Genomic DNA, 14,535 nt, shown 5'->3' with positions numbered 1-14,535 from the left:
AAAAGCCGTTCGGTTCTTTAGGGCTTTTTTCCCCCCCTTTTGCTCAGGTATCTCTGACACCTGACGGAGGGCAGCGCATTCGGCGGCCGGGGCTCGGCGCCCTCCGAGCGGGCAGCGGCTCCGGCGGCGCGGGGAGGGCGTTCTCACGCTTCTATCCTCGGCGGGAAATAAACTCTTTTATCCCTTAGGAAATCCCGCGGAGGTGGGATGGGCCATCTGCACAGTGACAAACATTTTAAAATTCAGGGAGACAATCCGCGTGGAGCCTCCCGGGTGAGGAGAGGGGCTGCCGGCCCGGCCCGTCCCGTGTGGAGCCGCGGCGGGAGGCGGGGAGGGGAGGGCAGAGGGAGGGCCGGGTGCCCGGGGGCTGCGGCGCGGCCGCCAGAGGTGCCGGCCCCGGGCGGGGAGCGCGGGCAGCAGCAGGCAGGGCACCAGGCAGTGCAGAAGGCAGGGCGCAGGGCACGGGCTGGGCGGGCAGCAGCAGGCAGGGCGCAGGGCACGGCGCTGGGCAGGGGATGGGCAGGGGCTGCAGGCGCCGCCCGCCCCGCCCCGCCGCTTCTGCCACAGCCCAGCCGAGTTTGGGGGCGCCTCTTCCCCCTGCTTAAGCGACCTATGCGACGTCTCCGCCCGGACTCTTCGAAAGGAGTCGCGCCCTTGCTGCTTTACAAAGCCTTCCTCCCGCCAAGCGTAAGTAGAGCGGGCCTGGGCTGCGCCGCTCGCCGCCGGGCAGGGCCGGCACAGGGGACGCGGGCACGCCGGGGGCGGGAGCCTGCCCGGGCCTCTGCCCGCTCGCCGTGTCCCCCGGCCGTGGGATGGGCGCCAGGGAAGGGCAGGGCGGGGCCCAGCCTGCTCGTCCTACTGAGGAGGAGTCGTGGCAGGGGCCGGTCGTGGCCCCTGCTGCTCCGTGTACCTTCCTGAGGGACCCTGGCGCGAGTGTCCCGCTGTCCCTGCCGCTCCCAGGGAACCGTGTGCAGGCAGCGGCGCTCGCAGACGGGACGGTAACTGAGCCTGGTGTGGCAGGGAGAAGTGTCCTAACCTCGCCAAGTACCTCAGAAGATGCAGTGGAGGACAAAGTAACAAGTATTAATATCCAGGATGGTTGTGTAGGAACGTGTAATGTCTTCCTTAAAAGTTGTCACTAGCATGTGAACACTGATATGCATTTCCAGCCAGTTTTGCACTTGGAGTAAAGTTAAGACTTAAATATAAAGCAGAGCCAGAATTTCTTTCAGCGTTGTAAGTGGTGCTGCACAGAATGATGGAGTTCACAAGCATAACCCGAGATGGTTCTGGGGTTCCACTGACACTGATCTACTTTCAGTAGAAAGAACGCTTTCTACTGATAGTGGGGAAAACGGCCAGGTGGCCTCCCTGCATTTACCTCACTCTGTTCACATCTTTGGTCCGAGAGTTACCAAAACGTGCCAGTTACTCATTGTTCACTTAGAACTCACAAGTGATGCAAAGTATTGAGGTGAATAAATATTCTTAGGAAGGTATGAAGCTTGATGAAGTAAAAATTTGCCAGTGTTACAAGCAAAAAAAGTTGTTTTCATTTGTGTCCTTTTTTTTCCTGTAGGCAAAAAATTTTTGGGTTCGTTCCTGACTCGCTGAAGAAATCATATAAGCCTGGCATGTTATTAGAAATCCTTAGTGTGTTAGGTCTTTAAAATACTGACCTAGATATGAAAAATGAATTGAACTGAGTAGTCAGAGATACTAGAGGTATTTACCTCTTTTATTTAAAGGTAAATGAGAGAATCCTGCTGGAACATTTTAGAATTAAAGTGGAAAAAAAATTAAATTGTTTCTATAGTATAAAAGTGTACTTTGAGGAGTTTGAACAGGGTCTCCCTTGCAGTTACTTTAACTTACCTGAAGTCCTCTCAGACAGGTACTCAAATGTTGGAGTCCCTGCTTTTCTGCAGTAAAAAAGGGTCTTGAGTCTTTGGATGGCAGAAAGGCTTATCTTCCCTTTGTGTGTCTGGGGCGGGGGGCGGGACACTCCTCACGGCGCAGTTTTTACATCTGTGTGGCTGATGGCGTGTGGGCACCTGACAGCTCTGTCTCATTCATGCTTCACTCGCTCGGGATGTAGGACTGCAGCCCTCATGCTCCACGGCTGTTCCGCAGTCCTCCGGTAGCTCCACACCCTTCACACCTTTCAGCTTTACTGGTAAGTCACTGTCTTTTCCTTCCCACCTAGAGCTCTAAGATGGCATTTGAGTATTCTGGGGGAGAAAAGGGGTTGCTTTTTGTTCCTGTTTTTCTCCTGCAGGTAATGAATCAGGGCAGGGGCTCCAGCAGGGAAGAGGGGAGTTTAACAGGTGGGGTGTAGCTCTCCTCTGGGCTCAGCCCTGCACTCCTCGCGCTTTTCCTTTACTCAGGCCAAACTTTCACTCAGAGGTCAAGTGGAGTCAAGAAGAAGTCTAAAGAAGTTTTGCCTTGGATGTAAGGAGGAGGCTCCATAGCAGTAAAGTAAGTTCAAGGTAATAACAAGATCAGTTAAGGAATTAATTTTTAACAAGTGTTTAAAATACAATGAGAGTGGTGATAGATGTGTCTGAAAGTATGACGCTGGGAGCATGAAGAAAGGTATTTTTCAAATCCTCGTTGAAAGAAGTTTACAAAATGAACTGTGAAACCTCTATTGTGATTTATGAAACACTCACCATTGTGCTTCATATACATGTACATGGCCAAATGCCATTAAGTTTCACTGGAAATAATAGTAGCTCATTCTGTGCCTGCACATATGCCAGTTTGTCTGGAAGTACATGGTCACGCTGCAGACTTTCTGCAGGATGACTGCTTTTGTCTCATTTAAGTTAGCAAAGTTAAGAACCTGGTAGTGGTGGAGATTCCTGATTGTTTGGTGTAAAAACAAAGTAAATATTGCAAGTTGTTTTCACAGCTTTTTTTTTTGTTTTTTTTGTCATACTATTTTATAAAGTAGATATAATTTTGAAGAAAAAATCTAAATCCCGAGTGTTTAGACTGTCACAAGAAATTAAAGGAAATGTGGCCCGAATTTAAGAAATTGTATTCTGACAAGGATATCTGTTAAGTTTCTAAATATTTGTTATGGGACATCTTTTGGATATACCAGTATAATAAAATCATAAATACATCAAGTGTCATAATCTGGTAATATATGTAGTACAGCCGTGTACTTATTTGTGTTCATATGTGTATACAAACACATAAATATGTGCATGTTGAGTAAATTTATAAATAACAGAATTTTTCACACCTAGTACACATAGTGATGAGCCTCGTCAGTGACATCATCAGAAATAAAAATAACTGGAAAGTTTGTCAGTGTCACATTATAATTATTCTTCTCCTGCAGAGGGATAGATATGACATTGTAGCTTCTAAAATTTATTCTTGCTTGCTTGTTCTCTTTGTTATGTGCAAAGTGTGTTTGTGCATGTACTAAACTAGTAATTAATAACACAACATTGATTCTTAAATGCCTTGCCAGTTTTTATGAGTGTCCATTTTTCAGTGTGGTCTCAAAGGAATTATTTTCTAATACAAGAAATACAGTACAACAGAATATGCCAAATAATACAAGACTCCCAGTTCTTATTAAATGATATGAAGGTTCATCAAGTCCTTGCTTCTCATACTGTTGGATTAGATTGTTTCCTGAGACAGATTCTCTGTCATTCCCTTGTGGGTATTCATGGACGTAATGAAATGCAGATAAAGATGTTTCATTTCGTAATCTGCGTTTTTTTCCAAGCGCAAAAAGAAAAAATGTCTCCTTTCACAATCCTTTTTGAAGATTAGGTCTTAAGAGTTGCCTGTCTCTGTAGCACTGAAAGTAATTCTATACAGTTGAATTTTATGTAATACTACAAAAGCAAGCTTGGGATATTCTCAGCTAAAATATTGAGTTGTGGCTGTTTAAATTTAGACATAGGTATTCTTGAACTCACTAGGGAAAAATCAAATAGTCTCTGAGCATTGTGAACCTTCTGTTTTCATTTAATGTGATTTAATAATGATTTGTATCAAGCCACCCCTTTGCAGTTGTTGGTGTGATTTTAGGATGAGTTACATTGGCCTTAAGAATTGCTTACTGAAGAATGTATTGACAGTGAAGAAAGACACGGGACCTGGATTTCTGGGAACTCTCCAGCCTGTGGAGATATGTAACTTTGCATTGCCCTTGGAAAAAATGTCCTTCCAGTATTTATGTACTATGGACAAGACACATTTGTGGTGACGGCAGCAGTTGCTGCAATTCATACACTGAGACTTTACACCTCTGTGCAGCCGAGATGCTGTGAAGTGTCTGCTCATGGTTTAAACATTTTGTCTTGGTGTGCAGGATGAATTTGCACTCTAATACACAGAAATAAATATTATAGCTAATGTAAGCACTAAAATAGCTTTTTTTACATGTATCCTCTGAGAAGTGCATTGTGTCATGTCTGTGGTGTCCTGAATTAACTCAGCCTGGACATTGCTGACCTGTAGTAAAAAGAAAAAAAATCTTGAACAGTGTTAGTGATTGGAGAATGATTAAGTTAGATGGATTTATTATTTGTCATTTTAACTTCTAAAAATTGTTAATGTTCTTCTGTTAATCACTAGATAAATTCTCAGAAAAGCACAAAACATCCTGTTTTCATTGTAGACATCATTGCCTGCTCAGTACCTGAGCTGCCTATTTTGTTTTATCTGGATGGAAAATAAAGAGTGAGGCAGAGAGTATTGAACTGAGAGGCACAGAATAATGCAAAATATAGCAGAGAAAGGAAATAATAAACTTGGGTTTATGCTAAGCTTCTTTAATCCATCAAATATCACATTATTTATTTTGCTTTTCCTACATTTTCCCACTTATAATGAGAACATGCCCGAACAACAGTTAATTCTGTTCAAAGCTGGAACTAAACGGGGTATATCTTCAAATGATTTTGAGTAAAAAAAAGTATAAAATTAATTCATTACTGCTGTAAAAATTATTATTTGTCAAGATTAAAATTACTTAACTATCCAAAATATTTTAAACCTTACAACATTAAGATGGATGGTTAAATTTTAAAGTAATATAAACATACTTAATTAAGACTATGAAAATGCTATAACAAAATTTATTCAGCTTTGGGCTACTGTTTTAAGAGGAGGAAAAATACACTTATCAAAAAGAATCTGAATTAAAAAAAAATTTCAGGACAGGGAACATACACACAAAAATTAGTATTTTGTTGTTAGTACAGTTTCTGGTTTATCATTTTATATTGGAAAAAGAATTCACTTATATTAAAGGGAATGCATTTTTGAAGAATATCCAAGATGTATTTTTAGGGGGAGTTTTTATTAAATTAACTTAGTGTGATGAAAAATGAGTTAGTATACCAGGATTTATAGAACTGCAAAATACTAATGGGTGTGTTGTTGCTTTTTGTATGAAAGCATACTGCTCTACAGTTATAGATATTTCATTGCCTCACAGTAAAATCAAGTTACAAAAAAGTACCTTAAATAAATTTAATTTCTTTCATTGCCTAACTAAAAGCCTGAAAGAAGCTCAGGATAGACTTTGGAAGTACTTATTTTGGAAAACCAGTGTCATAATTGCTGGAAATTACTTTAGTATAATGATGAGAATAGTACACTTCTTCAGTTGTAAATTCTTAGCTGTAGCCATGAACAAGTTTTTTCTCAGGAATTGTAAGACACCCAGGTGTTTGGATAAAAAGTATAAGCATAGTAAGGTGTAATTAAGTTATATAAAAAATATTCTAAGATTTTTAAACAAGAAGATATTTACTTTTCTGATAGTGGTTTTTACTCTATGCTAATTGTTAAATCTGAATTACAACTATGATACAAGTATTTCTGAAGGTATTGAAGTTAGCTGAAAGCAAATTTTTTAATTTTGTTTTTAGTTGAAGGTTGATATATAAAATATAGAAGTGAGTTTATTTGGGGAATGAATTGCACTTATATATATTCCAGTATTCTTACATATAATCCAGTTAGGAACAGGCCAAGGATAAGAGAAGTGATACCAGGAGTTTTCTCTTGTTTCTCAATTGGAGGAAGCTTGTGAGGAATCTGATATTAAAAAAAATCTCACACTTTGGGCCTTTCCAAATCAGCAATTGTGTCTCTGCCTAGAATTGGACTTGGGAGGCCCATCATGCGTGAATTGGTGGAAACTGCTGAGAATATATGCCAGTTGTTTGTCACAGAAATAAGGTCACAGGATGTAATTCTGTTTTTTTCCAAGAAAATATCTGTATTATAGTTGCTGAAGTGACCTTGAGTTTGTTGTTTTGGTTTTTTTGTTTTGTTTTGTTTGGTTTTAATGATGTTGCAGTAGTTATGGTTCAGTAACACAAACTGCCAGGACAGTAGGGGAAATAGCACAGAAACCTTTTCACCATTCCTTGTGCAGAATTTGTCATTCTTCCCAATATTTCAAGTTATTAAAATGTCTGGGTTTTTTTAAAAATAAATTCAAATATGATTAGGCTTTAAGAACATGCTTGTTGAGTTGTACAAATTGCAAAATTCAACTGTAAATTCCATTGGTTTTGAGTAATCATTTTTCTGTGTTTGTAGAGCTTGAAAATAGCAGAGTTCCATTACTAACTTCCTGATTGCTGGAATAAATAAGTTCTGATAACAATAAAATTATTAGAGTTAGGCAAACTTAGCATCACACTCAGGATACCAGTGCAGTTTCATTAATAGCAGCCTTATTCTTAATTGATCTGGCTTAATTTAATTGATCTGGCTTCTACCTGTTCTTTTCTAAATAAAAGCAGGAGCAGATAGAGCCATCTCAGACAGAGGAAACAGAAATAACGTTATTTTAAATATTTAAATCTTGTACAAATTCTAACTTACAAATCCTTCTTGCCAGTTGTGTATAAGCCTATATGGGCTCTGTGAGATCATTTTAAACATCTCCCTTCTGTGCTTACCAAAGCCTGTGGTTGCGTGGTCTCAGGGTTATCTAGTTCTTAATGTATGTGTGCAATATTCTGCAAAAGCAAGATAAGAAATATAGTTTGTCTGGGATCAATCTGTTCTGCCCCAGTGCTGTGCAATTCCAAGATGTTTTAACATTGCTCTAATTGCTCTGATGTTCTTGTTGTAGGTTAGGAATCTGAAGCAATGGGTGACTGGAGCTTTCTGGGGAGACTGTTAGAGAATGCGCAGGAGCACTCCACGGTTATTGGCAAGGTTTGGCTGACGGTACTGTTTATCTTCAGGATCCTGGTGCTGGGGGCTGCTGCTGAGGAGGTCTGGGGAGACGAGCAGTCGGACTTTACATGCAACACTCAGCAACCTGGTTGCGAAAATGTTTGCTATGACAAAGCCTTCCCCATTTCTCACATCCGCTTCTGGGTGCTGCAGATCATTTTTGTCTCCACTCCAACCCTCATCTACCTGGGCCATGTCCTGCACATTGTACGCATGGAGGAGAAGAGGAAAGAGAAGGAGGAGCTGAAAAAGAAAGGGAGCAGCAAAGATGGCAACTACCCAGTAGCAGCAGCAGCATCTGGCAGCGGTGGTGGAGGAGGCAGCAATAATGTCAAAGATCAACCTATTGTCAAAAGGGGGAAGGAGAAGCTCCCAATCCGTGATGAACGTGGTAGAATCCGTATGGGAGGTGCCTTGCTCCGTACTTATGTCTTCAATATCATATTCAAGACACTGTTTGAGGTGGGCTTCATTGTGGGCCAGTACTTCCTATATGGCTTCGAGCTAAAGCCAGTTTACCAGTGCAGCCGCTCACCTTGTCCACACACTGTGGACTGCTTCATCTCGAGGCCCACTGAGAAGACGATCTTCATCATCTTCATGTTGGTGGTGGCCTCAGTCTCCCTGCTGCTGAACATGCTTGAGATATATCACCTGGGGTGGAAGAAGCTTAAGCAGGGCATGACGAGTCAGTACATCCTAGAGATGCCTGTCGCAACAATGACTCCAGTTATGGTAACAGGGGAGTCCAAACCTGTTTCCCTGCCGCCGCCAGCACCACCTGTGGTGGTCACGACTGCCACGCCGGCCCCTGTTCTGCCTGACACCCGTGCTGTCACACCGCTGCTGGCCCCAGTGACCATGGCATCATACTATGCTACAGCTGCTCCAAGGCCGCGGCCCCCCTCCAACACGACGTCCATGGCGAGCTACCCCGCTGCTCCGCAAGTTCCTGAGGAGAGGCACCGTGCTGTGACTCCCACACCCATCTCCACTCCCGTCACCATCCCGACCCCCATACCCACACCCACGCCAGCCTTCGTCAACTACTTCAACAGCGGCAGCCGTGCCCTGACATCTGAGCAGAACTGGGTCAACATGGCAGCTGAGCAGCAGGGGAAGGTTTCCTCCAGCTCAGCAGGTTCCTCTACCCCCAGCAGCGTCCGGCATCCCCTTCCTGAGCAGGAAGAGCCACTGGAGCAGCTACTCCCACCCCCGGCCGTGCTGCCCATCGCCGCAGCCAACAGCGGCAGCAGCACCAGCCTGAGCGGGGCGAGTGGCAGCAAGTGGGATGTGGAGGGCGAGGTGGAGCTGTCAGGGGCACGGCCCGTGTCGGCCGCCTGCACCACGGTGGAGATGCACGAGCCGCCGCTGCTCGTAGACACGCGGCGCCTGAGCAGGGCCAGTAAGTCGAGCAGCTGCAGAGCCCGGTCAGACGACCTGGCCGTGTGAGGCGGTCGCCCTGCTCGGGGAGCGGGCGCTGGAAGGCGGAGTGGGCAGGGGAGCTGCCTGGGGAGGCCAGGCCTGGCGTGGGTGAGGAGGCCTGGGCTTCAAACTTAGACGCTTGCTGTTTTTGCACTCTGTGAGTTGTAGTGGGGAAAATTATCAACATTTTCTAATAGGTCAGGGGTGACCGAAGCGCAGCCCGTGGGCCAGGGAAGCAGTCCCGCTTTCCTTCATGTTCACAGCAGATCCCTCAAGGGCAGCTGTAGGGGAGGCCTGCACAGATTACAGATGGTGATGGTAGCTGGTCGTGTGCCCTGAGGCTGACTTCCATCTGAGAAAAATGTTAATATCCCTGGTGCCCGTGCACCTGGCTGTCATCTCCCTCCTGCCCTTGCCTTCACTTCAGCTCTTTCCCAGAAGCTCTTCATGAGCAGCTGCAATGACTTACTTTCTTCCTCTTAAATCTTATGTAGCCCTATAGCAAACATCAGGGTGGTATATTGCCTCTTGGCACTTGTTGTGTCTACGGACCAACTTGCCAAATGTAACTCAGTTTCTTCCACATAATGTGCCTTATGAGCCTTTGTGTTCATGGCAAGTCACCAATGCTGTCCTTGGCCAGGCAAAGTTTAGGGAACCCCTGGAATAGATTTTTGAGGTTCTTCTTTCCATAATTTTTTTTTTTCCACTCTTGACCTCTTAGGAAGTGTTCAGTTTGACCTTCTATCCAGTGTTTGCCAACCATGATAACACCATGTTTATAAGCCTGCAAATATGTTTGAGCATGTTTGACTATAATTTTAGCTGACTTCTAAAATTGCTTACAGGAGGACAGGAATTCAAACCACACCTTGGAAATTATTACACAGAACAATTTCTCTTCAGAAAGCGAGGATTATGATTTCAATACACATGTGGCTCCATACATTGCCCATGGACAGACAATTAGGATAAAGTCTCTGCATTTTAGACTGTTAGATATCAGCATAAGTTTGTTGTAAAAATGCTTTTTAGAAGTGAACTTGAGTGCTTATTTTTGAGTATTTGAACATTTTGAGAATAATCTGTAGGTTTAAAGTTACTTGACTGTGTACTTAATAATTTTAATTTGATCTTTGATCTTACAAGAAAATGTAAGAGGAAAAAAACTTACTAATGGTGAAATTCCCAAATCAACATTATTTCCTGTTGTGTACCCTTTAACATCAATCTGTAGTGTCTTTAGGTCAGTGAACACAGACTTAGATAATATTGTATTGCAGATAAAGTGGCTAAAATATCTGGGCAATGTGGTGGCTGAAGGGTCTGAATCCAACTGAAGTCACTTTCAGAATTTCCTTTGTTCAGTTTAACAAAGAGCAAGATTTGGGAGTGGATCTTGCAGGCCTTATTCAAACAAGACTAACAGTCCCATGAAGTTTTGGGAGCCAGAAGAAATATAGATTTTGGGCCTTAGAAAAGACATTGAAATCCTGCTTTTGAAAAATGTGTGTGTCCCTTAAAAATGGGTGAAGGAAAGTACTAGCGGTTTTTTTCTAAGGTGCATCTTTCCTTTCAACAGACTTTGTCCTTTATTCCCTCCTAAACAAGATGTTAGAATTCTGCATGCCTGAATAGGCTCAGGAGAGTTTCAGTACAAAAGGAATACAGATTTAAGCCCAGCTTCTGTTCTAAGCAAAATCCAAAAGAACTAAAGCTTGGAGCCAGTCCTGTTGCTGCTGTAAATCCAGCGTACTGTAACTGGAAAAGAGCAATTAAACACACTGGGATAACCCTTTGCATCTTCCAAGTGTTTGGCCTGGCAGTGCAGTCCTTACTCAGGCAAAGCAGGGTCAACCTGTAGCAAGTAGTTCACATTACCAGTTATTTCTGGCGTTAAATGTTTCCCTGAGCATGCTTATTTTATTCAACAGTCAAAATATATTCCCACCACACAAGATTAAACATTTTTACTGCTTTCTGAGTAGTCACAATGAGCTTCTTATGATCAGAAGCACTGTTCTGCAAGCTTTGGGCATGTTGTCTCATGACTTCCTTGTCCTGCTTGTGTTGAACCAGGTGAGGAGAAGTCCTTCTGCTTCCATGGATCTTTAGGGCAGCCACTGCATTAAAAGTCGATGTGTAGTAGTACAGTAAAGATATTTATTATTCAGTATTCAGCTTCAGGCATTCTCTCGTGGATTTTCTGTGTTACAAGCCATAAAAACATTTTCTGCCAGAAAACTAAAAGCCAAGTTCTGATTTCTATTGTATCCATGCAACTATGCTAAACATAGACTAAAGTTGATGAAGTTGCCTAGATGTAAACGGAGATTATGATTCAAAATTTTAAGATTTACTAGCATCTATAGTAGCAGTTTTGTAAGTTTTGATAAATGCCAGTTAACTACAGTGCTGAAATAATGCAATATATGCATCTCTGTGTTTTAGTACATTGGAGTTTATGGGCTACATTTTCCTTTGTTCTGTGTTTCTGAAGAATGAAGTCCAAGTCTTTCTGGAGGGTATTTATATAAACCAGACCACCTGGAATGTGTGCTTTTAAATATCACTTCCTGAGAGCAAAACTGATGATGTTTGATGGGGCTCTGCATCTTGCAGCCCTTACTTTAGTTCTACCCTCACAGAGTGTGTCCTGCAGGATTGCATCCATATTTGTATATAAAAAATAATAAGAGAGATGGATTTAACTTAGTGTCAACTGAGACCTAGGCTGACCTTTTCAAGTTAATGTGTGTGGTTAGACCTGCAGAAAGTTCAGATGCTTTTGTGGAATATATGGTATTTTCAGCCAGAGTAACTATTGGAAAGCTCTAAAAGATGGTTTTTCCTGTTAGGTGAAGCTCGGGGGGAGAAATGTAACTCTATTGCAACCCCTAAGAGAAGTCTGAGAGAGCAGCCTCTGCATCCAGGCAGTCCTGGTCTGAGAAAGCAAAGCTACAACTCACAGGTTGCGCTTTTAAGATCAGCTTAAGTTCCATCACGTAACTGTGCAGCGTCACGCCTCTTCATTGCCTGCAGTTTCATTTGGAGTCCAGTAACTGTTTCTTCATTTAAGCCCAGGTAACTGTTTTGGCAGAACTCTTCCTTAGTGCTTACAACTGCTTGTAGTTGCTGCATCACATCTGGATTCAGATTTGTTGAAAGAAAAATCTTACTGGTGTGGCCAATTTTGAGGACTTCAATCTTTACTCATGAACAATCACTGAATTCAACGTCCTGTGAGTCAAGTGCTGAATTCTGTGCAGAATTGTACAGTTCTAGAAAATACGTACAAACATCCATTGACTTGCAGAATAGAGTCTATTGGCAAAAAATATCTGCTAATTTCTAAGTTGTTGACTCTTTCCTGTCAATTAATTAGAAAGTTTCATGGGAACTGGAAGCAGGCGATACCCTGATTTAACCCAGTCATGTGGCTGTTCAAACACAATTCTGAAAGACCTCAAGTGCACAGCTAAGAAACAAAACCAGTAGGTAAGTTATCACAAAAACAGAAGTCAGAACAGAATCATGCCTGATATTAAGCAGACTGAAAAAAAAACCTACTCATTTTTGCTCTTTGAGTAGAATAATTGTGGGAAGACTTGTTCTCTCTCTTACTTGAAGTTAAAAAATGTGCTGAGGTAAGCTATGGAAAAGAAAACTGAAAAAAGATACTCTTTGAACAAGTTACCAGGTGTATGATGTACTACTCCTTTTGCAGTATATTTGTTTGTTCAACAAGGCACTTAGAGCTAATTAAATGTCTGACATTTTGCAGCTCTTAAGATTATTTTATGGTATGAATACATAAGTGTAGGATCAGTAAAATAATAAAAGCAAGGTTTAAAAATCAGATCACTATTTAGGTCCTTCTTTGGTTAGTCATGGGACCACCTCCTCAGCTGCTCCAAACTGTTGTATTCCCCTGAGTTCATGCGGACAACAGCAGTCTGCAGGAGCAGAGTGTTGAGCCCCCAGGTCTTTTTGTTTTGTACAGATACTAACACCATGGATTTGAACAGGCTGGGTTTTTTTAAAATTCCAAATGTTTTACTTTGATTCTTCTGAAAAGTGTGCTCTTGCAGTTTTGATTTTCTGAAGTTTACATTCAGTTTTTGATTTCAGATTGCACATTTGGATGAAATAAACTGCTTTCTAAGTTTACATTTGTATAAGAAGTAAAAGAATGACTCTGCCAATGTGTTAAACATGAGAGAAATGTCTTACTATAACACAGGAACTCTTCAGACATAAGGCAGTACCATTAAATTTAACCTGATCACTGATGCATAATATCAGCTTTCTCTGTGTAATTAAAATATGGGCATTGGATATATAGGGAGCACACCATGGGGGAAAAAAATTTCATCATGAATTCAATTATTGCCAAATAAACTAAGGCTCACTCTTGTTCATATGCCTTCCTGTGTGTTTAGAGCTTCAATGACAAAAATTTGCTGTGACATATGTCCTTTACAAGCTAAATTTACAGCCTGGTTTAAAATTCCAAACAAAGTACTTGTGAATAAACACTGCACTCTTACACTGTAGAAGATTTTACAAAAAATAAATTAAATGTTTTGCTTTCTAGGCAAAAATATGGTTCTGAGCCTGCAAATACAATTTCATGCAAGTTATTTTAACTTTTGCAAATAAGACCATTAAAGGCAATGGGACTCTTTGCATAAACTAAAAACACTGGTGTATTAAAGAAATTGTAGATTTGCATTTTAAGTTTGCTGTAAGATGCCAATCTAATTCTAGAGCTTTCAGTTCTTGAAGAGTTATGCAAGATGGGTGAGCATATTTTAAGGTGGAGAGTACATTGCTATTTGCATTGCCACTGTTTCTCACAGTTAAAGGGTTCTAATGCATAAGAAAACTTACTCAGAACTTTCTTGTTGCTTTCCACATGTTTGTCTTTTACATGAAGGAATCTGACAATAAACATAGCAAGTTTTCTGGGCAGTCAGGAACTTGTAGTAACAATAAAACCAGCAAACAGTACTGTCTTCAGAGAAGTGCCTTGTATATTAAATTCTGTAAGAAGGTTGATGTAAACGTTAATTTACCTCATATGTTTACAAAATTGTGACTAAATAAACTTTTTGTACCACAGCATTGTCTCTTCTAGATTAAATTTTCATGATTGTGTAGATGGTCTTTTAAAATACTAAGAGTAAGACAGAAGAGTAAGCTCCCACCCTTTATCACTTACACTGCTGCTTCATCATGTGAAGTGCTCACTGAACTGCATCTCTTGGAAAACTGGATGCTGAAACCTTCTCCCTGCAGAACTCCCAGTGGCTTCAAAGGAAGTTCACAGTCCAGAAGACACGTGGGAGCAAGACCCACTTGAGCATATGCAAGGGTGAAATGCTGACCGCCTTGACATCAGTGGGAGGTCTCCTTCTGCCTTCCACCAAATCCAGGCTTCACTCCTGGCTCCTGCCTTGACACAGGAGTCACTGTTCATCTCATGCAGTGTGCCATTGGCAGTGACTCCCACCTTCCCCCCAGTGCTGACTCACTAACTTTGATTTAACCATCTAGCTTCTGTGCCATGAGACTATTACCTATAAATGCATGAAGGGTTTTAGTGCAGGGAAAGTGTGTCCTTACTGGGGATAATGTGGGCTGTCCACTGCATTTGAAATTTGCTGATTTGCCCCCTTCTAGGAATGTTCACAGTTCAGCACACAGAAGTGTAACTCAATTCTGCACTGAGAATGTACAATATGCTAAAGGCAAGTCAATCTGAACATTGTCTAGGCCCATGAAGAGGCCAGGGCCAGATTTCTGAGAAGTTTTACTTGTGGAGAGCAGCAATGTAGGCAAGACTTAAGTGTGTCTTCCAGAACTGTTAAG

General features: G+C 42.0%; 1 protein-coding gene across 9 annotated transcripts; it reads left to right on the top strand.

Moving 5' to 3' along the window:
* The first annotated feature begins 342 nt into the window (after positions 1–342).
* Positions 343–14,173, top strand: GJA3 (gap junction protein alpha 3). 9 transcript variants are annotated; one of them, XM_074535222.1, is made up of 5 exons: positions 343–687; positions 2,099–2,176; positions 2,388–2,478; positions 7,130–8,641; positions 11,520–14,173. In XM_074535222.1, exons 4-5 carry the CDS (start codon positions 7,147–7,149, stop codon positions 11,654–11,656), a joined length of 1,632 nt encoding a protein of 543 aa, XP_074391323.1. In that variant the 5' UTR covers positions 343–687; positions 2,099–2,176; positions 2,388–2,478; positions 7,130–7,146; the 3' UTR covers positions 11,657–14,173. The 9 variants fall into 9 exon arrangements, with proteins under 9 accessions (XP_074391323.1, XP_074391325.1, XP_074391321.1 ...); XM_074535220.1 differs by having other exon boundaries at positions 344–687; positions 2,388–2,489; XM_074535219.1 differs by having other exon boundaries at positions 344–687; positions 2,279–2,478.
* The last annotated feature ends 362 nt before the right edge of the window (positions 14,174–14,535 follow it).

Source organism: Zonotrichia albicollis, chromosome 2 (genome assembly GCF_047830755.1).
Source record: "Zonotrichia albicollis isolate bZonAlb1 chromosome 2, bZonAlb1.hap1, whole genome shotgun sequence".
Lineage (NCBI taxonomy): Eukaryota > Metazoa > Chordata > Aves > Passeriformes > Passerellidae > Zonotrichia > Zonotrichia albicollis.
Note: the sequence above shows the minus strand (reverse complement) of the source record. Positions and strands in the feature narration are given on the sequence as shown.